The sequence below is a fragment of the Meriones unguiculatus genome, chromosome 21, assembly GCF_030254825.1.
Source record: "Meriones unguiculatus strain TT.TT164.6M chromosome 21, Bangor_MerUng_6.1, whole genome shotgun sequence".
NCBI lineage: Eukaryota > Metazoa > Chordata > Mammalia > Rodentia > Muridae > Meriones > Meriones unguiculatus.
Genome location: NC_083368.1, coordinates 50,133,469 through 50,151,498, shown reverse-complemented (window position 1 = coordinate 50,151,498; position 18,030 = coordinate 50,133,469). Strand labels below are relative to the sequence as shown.

General features: G+C 42.8%; 1 protein-coding gene and 1 long non-coding RNA gene across 3 annotated transcripts in view; both read right to left on the bottom strand.

Moving 5' to 3' along the window:
* Nucleotides 1-17,564, bottom strand: part of Cped1 (cadherin like and PC-esterase domain containing 1) — a 260,260-nt gene extending 242,696 nt beyond the window's left edge. The window contains exon 1 of one of the 2 annotated variants that reach the window (XM_060373786.1): nt 16,398-17,564. In XM_060373786.1, the coding sequence (XP_060229769.1) occupies nt 16,398-16,640 (243 nt within the window). In that variant the 5' untranslated portion in view covers nt 16,641-17,564. The remainder of the gene's footprint in view (nt 1-16,397) is intronic. The other variant, XM_060373787.1, reaches the window with a different exon arrangement.
* On the bottom strand, nt 2,390-11,034 carry LOC132649675 (uncharacterized). The gene is made up of 2 exons (XR_009588157.1): nt 9,584-11,034; nt 2,390-4,460 (listed from the first exon to the last, which is right to left on the bottom strand). It is a non-coding gene; the product is annotated as an uncharacterized LOC132649675 (long non-coding RNA).
* Nucleotides 17,565-18,030: the final 466 nt, after the last annotated feature.

The following is an 18,030-nucleotide window of genomic DNA, read 5'->3' as shown; positions in this document are numbered from 1 at the left end:
GCCCTGGTCCTGCCGCCCATCTCTGTTCCCACTGCCCTTCCTTTCAGGCCTCACCAAAAAACCTAGCCCATGTCCCTTCTCGGCTTTTCCCAATACCCTGCCCCCCTTGCTTCTGTTTTGAAAGTAATAGAAAGCCTGTTTTCAGCCTCCTTTGGAAGCTGTTCCTCAGGCTAATGCAAGACTCCTTGCGTTGCGATGCCACCCACCATGCACAGCTGTGGACCATCACTTTTCTGCTTACTATAAGTCTGCAGACATAGCAAAGCCCCAGCTGAGAAGATAAAAACATAGCAATATCTGGGAGGTGGTGGTCAGATAGCTTCCTTCAACTTAACTCGGCTTTAGGAAAAAAAAAAAACTGTCTTGAAACGAGACCAGGAGGGAATGCACTTGCCTTATTTGTAGCTACTCTGTATTGTGGAGTGTATGAAAGCCATTCCCTTCCTGAAACACCACTTTAGTCTCTCCACCTTCCTTCTGTCTTCTTCCTCTGTACCCTCAACCCTTCCCCGTGCCATTCCTCCAAATGCCAATAAAGCTTAACAGGAGTAGAGAGTTGTATCTTTGCAACCCAAGCCTGGATCACACCAGCCTATGCCACAATAAAAGCTCTCCAGCTGACTTAGAGGAACCTTCTTGTCCTTTGGGCCTCCCTAGCGTCAGCACGTCTTACGGGGCACCGTCCAAAAGAAAGAAAACTCGGAACTGAAAATCCACCCTTGTGAAACAAGAAGGCGCGGACAAGGAAAGACCTTGTTCTTTGGAAACATGTTAAAATAATAGTAAGTCTCTATCCATGGTGCCCAAACAAGGAGTTAATTCAGCAACCCAGCCTTAAAATAGCAAGTCCCTACAAAGCGGAGGAACAGAAAGGAAAGAACACGGGGTTTGTTACCACAATATCAGTACCTAAGCAGCAGGCAGTGGACAGACATCTTCGTGGATGCCGGATGCTCTGCCTCTGAGTTTGAGGCATTTCCAGCAACACCCCAAGGCTCGCCGAGTCATTAGCCCCCCATTCCTGTACCCCATTCATTTTCTTCTCTGCAGACTCTGCTTGAGGCATCCCACTCTCCTCATCAGACCTTAGCTCTCTCATCTCCCCTCTTTATACTCATGCCACTAAAAGGAGCAAAAGACCATTCAGATGGAAGCCTCTGAAATATACAATCCTTCACGAACGTGCAGCTTTATCAAATGAATGTCTCATAAATAGGTTGTAGACAACAGGCCCTCTTGAGATGGTAAAAAAAATTCAATAAAAACTACATGTTTTGAGAATATTACTTCATAGAGCTTCTGTCAAACCACAAGCAGAATAAGAAAAGGGGGGTTACATAATAAGGATGCTAAAGCATTGAAAAATAAAAATGGAGTCACATCTTTATTGTCTAATTTAAAAAACACTGGTTAAAAATGTTAAGTAGAGTCTTTCAGAGGCCCCCTGTGGTAGGCTCCTGTCCTGTCCCCTCCTGTTTTCTCTCTCTTCCAATGTCTATCCTGTTTGCGTTTCTGAATGAGGACTGAGCATCTTACCCAAGGTGCTCCTTCTTGCTTAGCTTCTTTATGGCTATAGGTTTTAGTATGTTTATCCTACATTATATGTCTTATATCCACTTTTAAGTGAGTATATACCATGCATGTCCTTCTGCTTCTGGGATACCTCATTCAGGATGATCTTTTCTAGTTCCCACCATTTGCCTGCAAATTTCATGATTTCCTTGTTTTTCATTGCTGTGTACCCAGCAGGGTATTGAAGAGATGCTGAGACTCATAGCCAAACTTTGGGCAGAGTGCAGGGAATCTTAGGAAAGAAGGGGGAGATAGAAAGACCTGGAGGGGACAGGAGCTCCACAAGGAGAGTAATAGAACAAAAAAAATATGGGCACAGTGTTTTTTTGTTTGTTTGTTTGTTTTGTTTTGTTTTGTTTTTCCTGAGACTGATACTCCAACCAAGGATCATTCGTGGAGATAAGCTAGAACCCCTGAACAGCTGTAGCCCATAGCAGTTCAGTATCCAAGTGGGTTCCCTAGTAAGGGGAACAGGGATTGTCTCTGACATAAACTCGGTGTCTGGCTCTTTGATCCACCTGAGGAGAGGCCAATCTTACTAGGCCACAGAGAAAGACAATGCAGCCAGTCCTGAAGAGATCTGATAGGCTAGGGTCAGATGGAAGGGGAGGAGGACCTCCCTTATTAGTGGACCTGGGGAGGAGCATGGAAGGAGAAAAGGGAGGGAGAGTGGATTAATTAGGAGGGGACAAGGGAGGGGGCTACAGTTGGGCTACAAAGTGAATAAATTATAATAAATAAAAAATAAAAAAGAATGTTGTTAGGAAAATCTTGTCTTTTTGACTGCTACATATGCTTAATGAACATACTTCTTAAATTTAGAGGTTAGACAAAAATAGGCGATTTATTAATTGCATAGGTAAGTATTCTTTAATATCAGTTTTGTAATAATGTTCTGTAGGTAAGTTCCCACACCAGGATGTCGAAAGCCACTTATAGAGCATTATGTTCCCTGCTCTTGCTTAGAAATGAGAGTCACTATTGGATAATCTATGGACCTTCCCATTGTGTCCTCTTTTTCAATGCCCAAATGCCCCAATTTCAGTGTCCACTTCAATCTTCTTTCTCTTCTTCCTGTAGTATCAATGACAGCCCTCGCTGCCTCTGTTCCGGCCTCCGCTCCTGTTTACATCCCCAGCTGTCCACTTGTGCCTGTATTCTTGTATGCATGTCACCTCTGCAGTGAGTCACCGTGAAAAAGCGTGTGGCAGCCAGCCTGGAACCTGCTTGTGTCATCCGAGCACTCATGTTCTCCTCTGGGCAGAGTCCAGCCCAAAGAAGCACCTGCCGGATATGGGGTAGAACGCAAGCACTGACTTAGGGGTTGAGATATTTTTCTGTCCACTCCTTATCCAGTCCTCATAATTATACTCGCAGAGAGAAGGGGATGGGTTCCTTAGCCTACACTTATTAACTGTGATCCAAACCATAGGAGGGAGGAAGGCTGTTCTTGCTTTTGTCCTTTCTCTTAGCATTCATAAGCGGTTTATCTAGAGTCTCTCCCCAAATCCATGGCTCCACAAACCACACAGATGGATTAGGATGGAGAATAGACACACTCCACATGGGTCTTCCTGTGTCTCCAGGACAGCTGAGGTCAGCTCCAGTTCTTGTTGAATCTCAGGCTTGGCTATCAGATAGAGGCACATACCTGTAAACTCAGAGAAGCCCTTATCTCACTCATTCAGGGCCCAAGTGGTAAGAAGAATGGGGGAGAGCATGCCTGGCATTTAAGAATCATGCCCACAGCGAAGAAGTTAGCGGCTTTCCCTTTAGCATACAGACGTATCTTACCACTCGTTCTGTTCTCCTGCTCCTTCTGAGAGCCACTTGGCTGGTCAGTCTCCATGGACTCCGTATCTTCCCTTGTATTGCGTGTTTCTAAGGCTGAAACATTGGCTGTCCTTGGCAGATGACCCCAAGCAACACTTTTCCTCCCCTGAGAGCCTTGCCCATTGCTGTTCATACTCCCAGAAGCTACAGATGAGGAAGGCTTTACATATGCAAATGGCAAGCCCATTCCATACGGCGAGCCAGAACTGGATGCCATTTTCTTGCTCCCAGAATCAAAACTTGGCAATAAATGGTAGTGTCTAAAGATGCTAGAACATAAATACTGGTCAATTCAGACTGATATCAAAATTCTGAGTTCTTTTCTCTGCGGCACAGGGTATGTTGAACGTTTTATATGAACTATGAAGTTCTGTTGTAGGCTTTTACTGTTTCCTATGGCTGGGGAGAAAAACACATTCCCTTCAGTTAGTTCCCCTTCAGTTAGTTCTCAGAGTGTCCAGCGGAAACCACCCCTCCTAACAGGGAAGATTGTTTTAATCCTCTCAGCCACACAGGAAGTACTCATCTTTTAAGTGGGAGAGAGGAAGCGGGAGGGAAGGTGGAAAACTGGTGAAAGATACCAGAATTCAAGGATCCAACAGCGAGTCCAAAGGACTGTCGGCCACTCTGGGAAATTCTACGCTGGACACAACACGTAAACTGGCAATGTCTCCCCTCATGCATTTGCCTGCCACTCCATGTGCCAGGAGTGATGTAAACATGGTCTCTGCCCCAACCTCCTCTCAGCAACTTACTGAAAGGTTCTGCTTGAACGCTGGACGTCACAGAATTTTGTAACACGGCTGCATATGCTTGGCTCCACTGTTTGGGATTTTGCGAAGACGCGCGCTCAGGATTGTGGGAGCGCTGTTGTGTGATGCTCCCTTTGCTATCACAGACCATAGAGCACTTCTTTTTAAGATGTCATGATTTTATATTAAGATAGATGAGGAGGGGCTGGAGAGATGGCTCAGAAGGTAAAAGGGCTGGCTGTTCTTCTGGTAGACATGGGTTCGATTCTGAGCACCTACATGGCAGCTGAGAATTGTCTGCAACTACAGATACAGAGGATCAGAAGTTCTTGTTGACATGCATACAGGCAAAACACGCATCTACATAAAATAAATAAAATAAAACTGTAGTAAAATACAAATTAAAATATTTTAAAGATAGTGAGAATCTTGAGGCTTCTGTATCTGAAAGAATATATTTCCATTAACACATTTTACTCTCACCATCAACTTTTTTTAAAAACAGATGTATTATATTACTGTTTCTTTGTAAAGAGAAAGAGTAAGCTTACCTCCTCTTGCTCCCCACCCCCATTTACTCCTTTGGAAACAGAACTAACCCTACGCCAAACCTGTCCGCATCAAATAGCTCTAAAATCCTTGGGCAAATTGATTTATCTTATTTTGTGGAGAATTCCAAGCGTGTTGTTAGTGATTTCTCAGGGAAGAAAAAATAAAGGATAAAGGCATTCTAGACGATTCCGATAAAGCAGGGAATGGGGGGAAACAAGGGAAACCACGAAAGCCTCGCTGCTCTTTGGGAAAGTCAGCTTTCTCGCTGATGCTTCGCCGAGGTCAGGGAGTTCCTGTACTGCCAAAGAAAAGTTAATTTCCTGTTCTATTTCTCTGGGAGCATTTGTGCACTTTGGCTAAATTATTGCTCGCTCTTCCACTAGGAGAGAACCAGGCTTGCCGCTGAAGCGCTTGGAATGGCATCAAACTTCCTACTGCTTGTAAGAGAAGCAGAGAAATATCCAGAGGAAATTCAATTGCAACAACACAAGTTTGGACTTTGACTAGTTTTTTGAAACAGCACTTTGTAACTTGACATCTGTAGAGAACACTATATGGTAACTTTTTAATGGAGGAAGGAGTATTTCCAGTAATCACATTTATGATTCATATTATGCATTCTTTTCCCAAGAGAGGCCGAAAGCATTGAGGATATGTTCATGACATTTTCCTTTGGGAGATAATGCAATTTTCCTGTCTTTTAGAATTTCAAAAATTTTCAAAGCTTTCATATCTCCTGCAGAATTTGATCCCATAACAACCCTAAGATAGCCATTGCCATCGCTAGGCCGGGCACATTAGGAACTTCAATAGGACTCGCAATACCAATCTTGGGCAATGTCCCTTCTGCCTGAAAAGGGTTTGAAGGCTCCAGCAAGCACTGTCTTAGACATAGGTTGTTCTGCTGTTTTCCAGGACTATGAACCACTATCTGAATGCCATACCTACGTTTCCATGCTTGCAAAACAGAAACACCAATGCAGAGAAACAATTTTTCTATTGAAGTAGATGCTTTTTTTCTTTATATTGACTATTTGCTGTTTTCAGGCTTTTCCTGTCACCTGACTCACCCATCCTGAATTGACCAAATAGTTTCAGTTTTCTCTCAAGCATACTCAGAATAGCAGAATTCAACTTCAGCTTGTCAAAAACATTTGTGAGGTGTGTTAGGTGAGCTACAAGACGTTGTCAAAGAAATTAATTAAAATATCAAACTTTGTGAATAATTTACATGCTTGCCAACCTTCATGGTTTTATCAAGAAAGACAGTCTGCATCTCCTCATCAAACACATGTTCCTGAGCAGGATGGGAAATATTTCTCACAACCAGGAAAGCATTACACTGTATACAGTTGTCACAGGGGAAGATGACAGAGGCCCAATGCCAGAAAACAAGTAGCTTTAAATGTTTTCTCCTACAAATTATAAGAAAAGAAGGCTGAGAATGAAAGAATTAGCTGACTGTGAGTATCAAAAGATGTGTACTCTAACCCATGCAGTGTGTTTTCTGCAGGGTCCCATTCAAAGCTGCATTCTTAGGCACACAGCACTGCATCTGTCAGCTCTGCCCCAGCCTTGATGTGTTCAAGCACCTAAGTTGAGCCATGTCTTACTTGTTGTCCTAGTTTGTTCCTGTTACTGTGGTAAACATCCCACCAAAACAACTTGGAGATGAAATAGTTTATTTGGCTTACAGGTCACAAACAATCATCAAGGGAATCCAAGGCAAGAATCTGGAGGCAGGAACTGAAGCAGAGACCACAGAGGAACTCTGCTTACCGGCTTGCTTTCCATGGCTTTCCCAGCCTGCTTTCTTATACTGCCCAGGGCTGCCTGTCCAGGGATGAGCTCTCCCACATCAGTTATAGAAGATACCTAAACAGAGATGATCACAGAATCTGATGGACACAATTCCTCAACTGATGGTCCGTCTTCTCAGATGCTTCTAGCTTGTGTCACATTAACAAAAACTAACTGGCACATGTGTAAGAAGCAGATAGTGTCACTTCTGATGAGAAGACTGGGGGCTTATAAGGCTAAGTAAAGTTTTCTATGGCCCTAATTGGAACAAACTATACAATATATTTCAAAACAGACCAGTGCCCTACTTAATCGATATATTTGCAAGGTTTGTTACTAGAGGCTTTGTTGGAAACTGATGAGCCCATCCTCCCTGGTAACACACACAGTTGAGAACTCACCCCTGACCACATTGCTCAGATGGGCTGCATGCTAAGCAAACTGGTGGAGAAGAGTGATAGAAAGGTTATATTCCAGAACATATGAGCAGGCACATTTGACATTATCAAATTCTTTTGTCCTCAATCATAATCATTATAGATATTCTATTCTTTTGGATCAGAGACACCAAAATCTTTCGTGAACTGAATTGAAAGGAGTATTTTTTTGTTAATACTTTTACACATATGTAATAGATTCACAAAACAACTTATCTTTGTATGTTATATTCCATCTTTAAACCTCATAGTAAGTTAAAATGATGTTTTACATCTTGAACATGTATCTGAAAGCATAAAGTGGGCAAGGCACAACTTACCTTGCCAATTTCCTACTTTGGCATAGTGCATAACAGAGAACAGAAATATAATTTTTAAAAAGAGCTCATTCTTTTACCAATGTTGCCTTCCTAGACAAAAAAAGTATACAAGGGAAGCCAATGGGAAAAGTGAAACTGGAACATTTCTTTCCCTCCCCAAGAGGCCACCGACTCAAAGATGAGAGCAGGAGGTACATACTCTAGGCATAGCCCATTGCTTCCATTATAGAAGATTTCTCACTTGGGTTTTCAATTCCATTTGTACAAGAAACAAAACTGCTTAGAGCAGAAAAGTGCAAGCAGTAATGGCACTCACCTGAAACGACAAGCGAGAGCCCCACAAATAAAATGAAGAAATGTAGGGAATGTTGCACAATTTGTTTAAATACGAACTTCATCGAGACTTCATTAAAATCTGTCTAAGGTATGCACACTTGAATTTGTCTGAAATTCTTTTAGAATGAACAATGCTTTTACTATTTCCATATTGCATTATTAATTTTTTTTAAATGGTCCCAATCAACTAGCTGAGAGCCATCCACAGGCGTTGCATTCCTGTCAGGCATCCCCCCTCCCTCAGGGCAGCTACACACCTCTTTGCTGACATCTCCCGGAGGCCTACAATTGCACAGGCTCCTATATTTAAAGACCATTCCTTCAAACCCAGTTAAACCATGAAAAAATATGGTAAAGTCCAATTTTTAGTACAATAAGCCTGATAAAGGTAGAAATTCATTGATAAAGAGATGCCAAAGAGGACAAGAAAGATGGGGAAAGTGAGGCAGAGAAGCAGTAAGGGAATGGCTTACTAGCACAAGACTCTGTATGGTGTTGATCATGCACACCCCTCCTCTTACAATAATGCACTTGGCAGCCTGACTCTTTTCCCTCCACATACTGTATGCACATGCCTGTCTCCAAACAGTAAACTTGGCAGAGTCAAATAATCCTCAGATGCCACCCATGCCAGAGTATATACACACTCCTCTGTTATCAACAGTGGATGCTATTCTGCCCTTAACAACTATCAAGTTTGGGTTTCCATTCAAATATATTCCCAAGGTATCCTATACGGTTGGCAAGGCCAACCCAGCATGAGTGCATGGTTCTGAGTGCATAGTAAGACAAACTGAATCTTTCAAGTGAGCTTTTCATAGCCCTATGTATAAATTGTGTGTACCTATGATCAAAATCAAATGCATCATAGGAAAAGATGTTTACAGCATCTTTTGAATGAATATATGACTTAATCTATCCATCAAAATAGGAAACCATTCAAACTGTGAGTGATTTAGTAGCTTACTTAGTAACCTGCTTCTCCCTCCTTTAAACTTCACAAAAAAAGACCCCAGACTATGTATGTCATGAGGTCCTAGAGATGTGGTTCTCAATCTGTGGATTGTGACCCCTTTTGGAGGGGGAGCAATCCTTTCAAAGAGATTGCCTAAGATCCTCTTCACATCAGATATTTGCGTTATGATTCACAACAGTAACAAAGTTACAGTTATGAAGTAGCAACAAAAGTAATTTTAAGGTTGGGGTCATCACAACATTGTATTAAAGGGTCGCAGCAGCATTAGGAAGGTTGAGAGCCACTGCCCTAGAACCTTGTCAAACTTAACAGTGTCTGTCTCTCTGCAACCTGTACTACTGATTGTTTTCAAATGAAGTTACCTTTGCTGCTTGGGCAAATCTATGTGAGTCCTGATTTTTTTTTGGGGGGAGGGGGGTAAAAGAGCAAGCATTTGGAAGTATCTGGCCAAGATGCCATCCACTTGCAACAAAAGCATTCCCTTTAAATATATATATATGTGTGTGTGTGTGTGTGTGAGAGAGAGAGAGAGAGAGAGAGAGAGATGAGATTTCTCATATGCTAAGAATACCAATGAGACAAAACAAAAGGTGAAATAAGAGAAAAGATTGTGATAAGTTACAAAGCAAATTCTGCACAGCAGATTGCTTGGGAGTCCAAGAAATGGTGTGGGAAGGCATTCAGGGAACATGGGTACAGGAAGGAGAAAGTTGGGACTACTTAGTTAGCAAAAGAAGGAGCACTTCCTGACATTGCCTTAGAGGTGGGCCTTTCTAACCCTCAGATTCACCGCTCGCTTCCCTACTCATACAGTGCATTTCAGGTACACCTTTAGCAGTATGCAAATTAATTGGTCTTTGACCATGAGCAGTTTATGTAGAGAAAGACCCCAAACCTTAACCCTACACCCGCTCTTCAGTTAGCTCACTTCTCCTCAGCTACAACATGGTGACAATCATCACATCCCATGCTTGAGAATACATCAGTTGGCACTCCAAGCTTCACCTGCAGAGAATCAGGTCCATATCTGAGTGCCAGGTCAGCCTCTCCAGTTTTTGGCTTGATTCTAAATTCCGTTTCACTCTGAAAAGACAGCAGTGTAGAGGTGGAAAAGTAAATGTTCCCTGCCACAACTGTTGCTCACCAGAAAAGCATCCTAGACCAGGCCAGGATGAAGTACCTTAGATCTTAGAAATCTTATTAACTTGTATCTGTAATTTTTGGACAGGGGGTTAAAAAAAAACTCGCCTTATACTAACCTGTAATTCATATAAATGTCCTGTATTAACATCACGTTTACTAAAGCGGTTGGTATAAAGGGCTAAATTGTCTGCCATGGTCTCAGAGAATAGCCACAAATCACAAGTTAGATCCAGAGAAGGAACTGTGTGTCTGAAGGTGGTGTATGAACCACACAGAGGAAATACGTGTGGTTAGATGGCAGGGACTGGCCACAGCCTGAGAATCAATAAGCAAGCAGGACTGGGGTAACTGGCTCAAAATGTGTGCCAGTTAACAGTATACATTTTAAATGTACATTCACATTTTATATGTGATTTTTTTTACCAATGTTAATTGTTTTTGAAAATATGAAAACAAGGAAAGAGAAAGAAAAAGCATGCCATGAACATTCCAATTTAGAGCCAGTCTTGCGGCTGAATGACCAGCCTCAAATCTGGTCAGGAGCCAGACTGCTAAGTTTAGAGAGTGGTAAGATGCAAGAAAGAGCAAAAATAGTTCCATGGTTCAAACCGTGTACTAATATAACCAGGAGGAAGTCAGATCTTATTCATAAAACAAGCAGGTTAAAGAACTGTTGAGTTCAGCATATTTAAATATTCAGACGCATTTTTACCATTCTAGAAAACATAGCAGAGGATGGAACATGTAGTTGATGAGTGACACATTCGTTCATCAAGGGAAAGAATGAAACAAGACAGAAGCCCAGAGGATAAAAGCTGGAGATGTCTACTTTCATCATAAGAAGTGGAAGGGAAAGAAGTGAACCAGGAAAGGAGACCATGAGTTATTCAGAGGTCACAGAATACGCCAATTGTACTGCTCAGTTAAAGAGGGGAATTTTAAGACTTATTGTTTAGTAATGAAAGATGTTTCTACAAAGATGAATGTTGAAAGTGTGCCATTAGTTCTTGTCAGGGATAACCAGGAGAGAAATTTTAGGAGAGGACTAAATTCAAAGGCTAATAACGGGTGGAGGTAACCAGTGAGTGCACACAAGAGAAGCAGTTGTAGCATCTCTAAAGGGAACTAGAGAAAGAGCAAGAACATTAGATGGACTGTCACATGCCAAGAAGGTTGTTGCTGTGTTCCAAGTGTGTGTATTGGTCCAGTGGAAAAGTCCGAAACTTCTTACAAGTAATAGAGTAACTGTGGAGCCAGCCCTGGAGGAGACTGAAGACAAAGCTCTTACCAATGACCAAGGAAGGCAAGATTTGGCAAAAGGGATGCTTCTTCAATCAACCTCCCATCTGGTCTCCCTTTGGTTCCACTCGGCTCCAGCCCATTTTGTAACTTGTTTTCTGAAATGTTCTCTCATAAGCCAAGGCATGCCCACCATTGCCCTCTGCAGGGATTGCGCTAAACCTTCAGAACTCATACAGCTTATCACATCCACATGGTCAACAGCTAGACCTTATTAGATTTTCTACACACACGCACAAACACTCACGTGTGCACATTCTCACATTAGCACGTGCACCATAACAGTTTAGGAAGCTATTTACTTTCTCTCATATGTGTAGTTGTGTTTTTATGTTTGTTGTACCTTTTAAAAAAAATCTTGAGTTCCTTCTTGCTTCCTCTCATTATTTCCAAAGAATGATCTTAGAATATATCAGTTAGTTTTCTGACACGACACTTATTCTGTCTCACAATGGCTTCTATTTCTGTGTCACCAGTTCCATACTCAGTGCCCTGCTGGTATCAATAAATATTTATACACTGAATAAATATGAATGAATAATTGATTAAAAGAGATCAAGGAAAGAAAGAAAACGAGAAAGTGATTTTTTTTTCAATTGAAGAGAAGCATTCTCCATGAGACAATTACAAATACTTTTCATGAAAGAAAGCAAAGTCATTTTCTAAGTGGCAGAACCATGATAATATTTTCAGGGGATTTTTTGAAAGTGAAGTTATTAGCACTCCTGTAAAAATTGTTGCTAGATTGCTGGGCTTTGTCTGCCAGCTGGTGGGTGTTTCTCACACCATTACTTTGGCTAGAAGACTGAGGGCTGTTTTTCCTGTACCCACTACCCACCCCTACACACACACAGAGAGAGAGAGAGAGAAAGAGAGAGAGCATTCTCACTACCACTAACTGTAACTCTTACATTACATCATATCACACATTTAAAAGCAGGGGCCATTTCAGACAATTTTGTACTGACAAAATGACACCTATGTAGGCACTGGCTACCTTTAAAGGTTGTCCGGAGAATCTAGTAACGATGGATACCAGCCAGTGAAGATGGGGGTTCTCCACTGACCTCTGATCCCTGAGATTTGGTAGCTGAAGACAGCTTCTCTGAATGTGACCCTAGAAAACGCACACACGGAATTCTGCAGTCCATCCTTCTTTCTCCTTTTTCTTGTCTCCTCTTTGACACTCCTGAGATTGTGTTTTCCAAGAAATAGTCAGCTCCTACGAGTTTGTTTAACTCCCTGATGCTACAAAACTTGGACTAAACAAGTAATTTTAAATAAATTTTCAAAAAACACAAACAAAATGGATTGGAATATGTTTGCGAGAACAGTTGCTTGTTTACCCTGGGCTATGTTGGATCCCGGGGGTAGCAAAAGTTGCACAGACCAGTCCTTGAAACTGAAGGGAGAGCGAGGAAGACTTGGAATGCAAACAGTCCAGCAACAGTCCAAGGAATAGTAGCTCACATTGTGTAGCCTCAACAGGGGATAATCAGAAACACATGGCTCTCCCGAGTCTAAACAGCGTCCCCAAATAGCTGTTTCCAATAGAGGAGCATGGACTGAGGAGATCTTAGCCACTGTGTCTGTTTATAATTTAATATATTTTCTGTGTTCTGCAATGCTAAGGCGTCAGCTTCTATGAAAACAGATAAATCTACAGAGCAATCTACCTCAGTGAAGACAATGTAACTATTTTACATATTAAGTCGGAATAGGTTTAAGACACAGCAGATTATTACATAATATCCAGACAACCAATGTTGAAAGAAAAATCCAGAAGAAATTACAAGAGTGCATCTGCTTAACAAGGCACGTTGGAATGTACCAGTGGAAGAGGGAATTCAAATTTGGCCAGAAAGAAGGAGAGTGCTTCCTTATGGAAAGTTGGCAGATGAAATACTGTGATCTCACTGGCACTGGGAACAGCTTTAACTTTGAATTAAGTCCCAATGGGGAAGGTGTGGAAGGGAAAGTCACTGTCTTCAAATATTTCCTACAATAGGATCCTCTGCCACCAGGCGGATGAAGTATAAAAGGTCTCTTCTAAGAAGGAACTGCAGCCCCAAAGGTGGTGGAACACTTGGTAAATACTTACAATGACCGACTGCTGTGATTAAAGAAAAATTCTGCTATCTGCTATTCCCAGAGTTTACCCTGAACACATCTCTGTCTCACAGAGTTGTGTTTTGTTTGTTTGTCTGTTTGTTTGTTTTAACACCCTCATTTAGAACCATAGTTAATTTTTTTTTTTCATTTTAGGTTTACTTTTCCAGACTCAGTTGTATATACAGAATGAGAAATTCATTAAACATTGAAGCACACAGGTTGTTAATCACTTCCACTGGTCTTGGTGTGTTTCTGGTTCTGAGCTTCTGATAGAAAATCACTTATTTTTTCCACAGAGGTCTGTATAAACACATACATGCAAGAGTTTGCATGAATTTTCTGTTTAGAGATCTTTTCTATAACCAACACTTTTTTAAATGTAGATAGTCAAGTCCAGTGGGTGTAAGCATCTCAGGAAGGTGGAGCCTTCCCAGGCCACAGAGGAAGACAATGTAGACACTCCTGATGAGACCTGATAGACTAGGGTCAGATGGAAGGGGAGGAGGACCTCCCCTATCAGTGGACTGGGGGAGGGGCATGGGTGGAGAAGGGAGAGAGGGAGGCATTGGGAGGAAAAGAAAGAGGGAGAAAAAAGTATTCATAGTAAAGACCAGTAAATTCAACTAAAGTAAAAATGAGGGATTCAGCTAAGTTGAATATTTTGGCCTATCAATAAAAAAAATCACAAATTTCAAAGTGTGCAGATGAAAACAAATCTACTCCTATAAGAAACCATATGTAAAAGCGACTTCTTGGTCCTCAGGAAAAAGCCACCTACACAGTGTCTCACTGGTCATTTCATTAGCGACTTTTACAAGTGGTTTATTTTTAAAATGGTCTATACAATGTTCATAATAGATTGACTTCTATCTCCATGTTAGATATCTGAAAGAATATTTAATCATTACAGATGTTAATTACTTGATTCCTTTTGGAAGATGCATTACAAGTAGAATTTATTTGTATCTGGTTTTGAATATAGCCTGCATGACACCTACTTTCTACTTTTGTTATTATCGGTGGATTGCATACAGTAGAATCAGGAGTACAGAATCAATGTTTGGAAATACAGTTTTTGTAGTCACTGAACTATAATTTTGAGTTTAGAATTTGGCTTATGCTTTAAATATTTAAGCCTGTGAATCATTCGGAAGCCAAAATGATCATGTGTTTGTCATTCTTTTGGTTGAAGAAAATTCTAGAGTGAATGTTTTTTTACACCAGCAGCCAATAAGTTTCAGATGTTTTCCAAGGAGCAGGAGTTCTAAAGCTGAAATGGAATTTTCTGTGATGGTCTACAAATAACAGTTAACATATGCTTAAGTTACAAACAAGGAAGGAATCAGAAAATGCCTAGTAGGGAAGGAAAGGAGGCTAAAAGTTAATTAATAAAACATTTCTGTCTAAATTTCCTAGAAAACATTTAAGTGTTTAAATAAGTGTCTCATCTATTTTTAAAGAACATCACTATTACAAACTACTAAAAAAAGTAGCTTTAAAATTAAGGAAAAGGAACTTTAAAATTCCATTACATCTGCTCAAAGTGCTCAAGAAAAATAATTAAAAAAGCAAAGTTATAATCACATAACTTAACCATGAAGTACATTCTTCAGTTATTTCACAACATCTAGAGACTGACTCAGACCATGAGCCGAAGCTTCCTTTAAAGATGACCCTGCCGCTGTCATCTGCTAGTATTTCCTCTGTTCATGAGTCAACACAGTCTTCATATTTTTGCCAACAAATGAATACTCTCCGGTGACAGTCTTCGAAGGCTCACCGTGTAAATCTACTGTGATTTGGTTTGGTAGTGGCCGAAGCACTGTGTTGAGTTTGCTTTTATCTAAAGCCTGTATTGTGGTAGAACCAAGCAGACTGCTTTCTGTGGGATGCAGCAGGGCATTCTGCTGGCCATGTGGACCACTTGAGCATCTTCCAGCAACAGCTGACTTGTGTTGAATTTAACAGCAGCCCTGTCCACTTCCTACCCACCTAACCACCAACCTGGGTTATAAGCCCGAAATGAAATCCAGAAAAGTTTATAAAACAACACGGTGGTGGCCCCAGAGGTGTCCGCACTGACAACAGCAGTCATGCTGCCTCGTGAGGCAAAATCCTGCTCCAAGTAATAAGCAGGCTCAGAAGCTCCCCCAAGCCTGCTGAGACAGAAGGCACCTCTTTCAGGTCCCAAAGGTGCCTGCCGTATTCTACTTCAGGTATCATCAAATCCATCATGACTTTTTAAATAACCAGTTTTCACCTTTTTACTTTTTTTGTTTTTTACACTTGACAGTGAAAGGTCTGCGTTTGACCGGTAGGCACGAACAGAGTGCAATATTAAAACAGAAGTTTTGTGTGTTTTCTGGATTTTTGGTGGTCCCCATACCTTGCAAGTAAACATAGTGAAACTAACCCGCCCAGTGTGAATGCAGAATGATCTCTTTCTCCCCAGCCATTTGCTTTTGCTTTTTTTCTTTTTCCTAGATAGTGTCTAATGTAGCTCAGGCTGGACCCCGGTTTATAATGTAGCTAGCCTAGGCTGGCCTTGAATCCCTGCCCCCCCATCTCAATCTCTCTTGTGCTGGGATTATAGGCCAGCTCCCACAACAATGCACACTTATTTTTTTTTAAATGCCTCGCTATTTTACACTAGCAGGCCCAGAACTCTGCATGTAGAGCAGGCAAGAGTAGATAGTGAGGTGATCTTCCCGCCTCTGCCTCCTGCGTGCTTAGATTCTAGGTCTGCGCACAATACTAGACTAGTGTCCCCTAATCCCACGAACAGTTAAACAGCAAGTCAGTTATTCGCCAGAAGCCCACAGCACTATCCTTTTAAATTCTTCGGAAATGAGTACAAAGGTTTAGAGACACATTCACGAATTCAGAACCAATTTAGCAGATCGTGAGTTGGAATTCCGGAGACCTCCTTTCGCTTGGGAGTCAGCCCTCATACTCTGAGATTGAAGGAAAGAGACAGGAGATTCCAGATTGCTTTAAACGGACTTTTGTTTCTGATGCACGAGCTCTGAGGTTTCTAACATTTTAGAAACGATGTCACTTCATCCCCGAGATGAAGACGGCATCTAAAAGATAAAGGGAGGAACTCTGGAAGTAGGTTTGGGGGTTCTGCAGCTTATGTAACACCGTCTCCCAGTCGGCAGGTCACTCTGGACTGTTTACACTCTGGCTCCCCTTCCAAACCCATGGAAGTTAATTTTAGTTTTGCAGAAAGGAGAGAGAGAGGCCCACAGACGCCCGGACTCACCTTCCTGATCTCCTGGGCGTTCGTGGAGAGGAGGAAGCACCGGTCGTCCGGAGGGTGTCCTTCCTCGCATCTGCCAGCCGGAGTTGGAGAGGGCGCGTGCAGGACGGGGGCCTCCGCCGCAAGCTTTTTAGTCCCTCGGAGTGTTAGGGTCTGGTAAAACAGACAGATCGCCACCACCAAACCCACCAGGAAAGGTCGGGGGCATAAGCGCCGGCGACAAAGGAACCCCGGTCGACAGACCATGACCTGCCCGGCTTCACTTGGCCCCCGGCCACGCTGTCAGCAGGAAAAGCATACACATCTGCCTTCTTTCTGCACAACTCCAATCAAGTTCGCCCCATCTCCACTTGAGAACTTTCCGAAGGTTCATGCCAAAGGTTCATAGGACCCAGCAGCGGTCCGCGGTGACGAACCGGCCCTCTTCCGCGGAGGACAGTTAGAAGTGACTGACCTGCTTTTTCTTTTTTTCTTTCTTTCTTTTTTAAGTTATGTCAAATCAAATCTACTTGTAAGAAATCATCCGAAGGCGTCTCCGCTGCCAAGAGTTCCTTCCGGTAATGCCTAACTTCCACCACCTTCTTAAACTCGGGAGTCCAGCCTGTCCCGTCTTTGGGGCGAAGAGCAAGCACAGCGCAGCGGATCTGGAGGATCTGGAAGGCAGCGGCGAAGACGCAGCAGGCGAACCGCGCAGCGCCTGTTGCACAGCTGGGCGCCCGCCAGGTTGCCCTAGCGTTTTCCCATTTCCCTCCCGCTTGAAAGCCGCCCCGCTCTCCGCCTTTTATGCTTCCGAACTGCTTCCTTCCCTTCGGTTTTAAATTGCCACTTTGCTGTTAGCATCCACAGCTTTTAACATAAAAGGGGAACAGCAGTTTGGATGTGTGTGGTTACTGTCAGGGTTTTGCTTGCGTTTGGTCGCAGTCCGTTTCAAGTTCAAAGTTCTGTGTACTTACTCAGTTTTCATCCTTTTAGCCACACTGGGTTTTGTTTTGTTTTTTCCTGATTCCCAATGGATTGCTGATCAAAATCACTTGGAAGGAAACACCCAGGCATTAGACTCCACCTCATCTCACTTGCGCGCACCAACACACGCGCAGACACGAGGAGACACGCGCGTGCCAGCTGCACACAGGGCCGGGAGCCTGGGGACCCGGGCCATTGCTGCCACCCAGGCTGAGAGGGGCGGAGCTAGCTCAGGGCTCCTCTGGCCTTGGGGGCAGTCCAAGCAGGGCCATCAGCCGTGCAACCAGCAAAGGGTAGGCTTGTGTGCATGTTTAGGGTCGCCCCTGGAACGTGGCTGCCTATCCACCCCGCGCAATTAGAAACACACTTGATGTCCGATCCCTTAGGTCACTGCGTTTCCCTAACACAGCACTAGAATAACAAACGGCCCCTAGTCGATAGATGCTAAAGGTCGAGGAGGAGATGAAGGCAGAGTCTGAGTTACGGAGAGGTTCATCCCTCCAGGGAAATGTGGTCACGCTTAAAGAGGACAAGAGAGTCATTAGGACAGTCTGGACCACGGGAAAGGAAAGTCCTCTCTCCACTCCAGCACCGAGTCCTACCCCTCCTTTCTGAGGTTTTCCCAAGGCGAATAGCCTGGTGCCTGGCTCTTCAAATGACTGTAACAGGTATT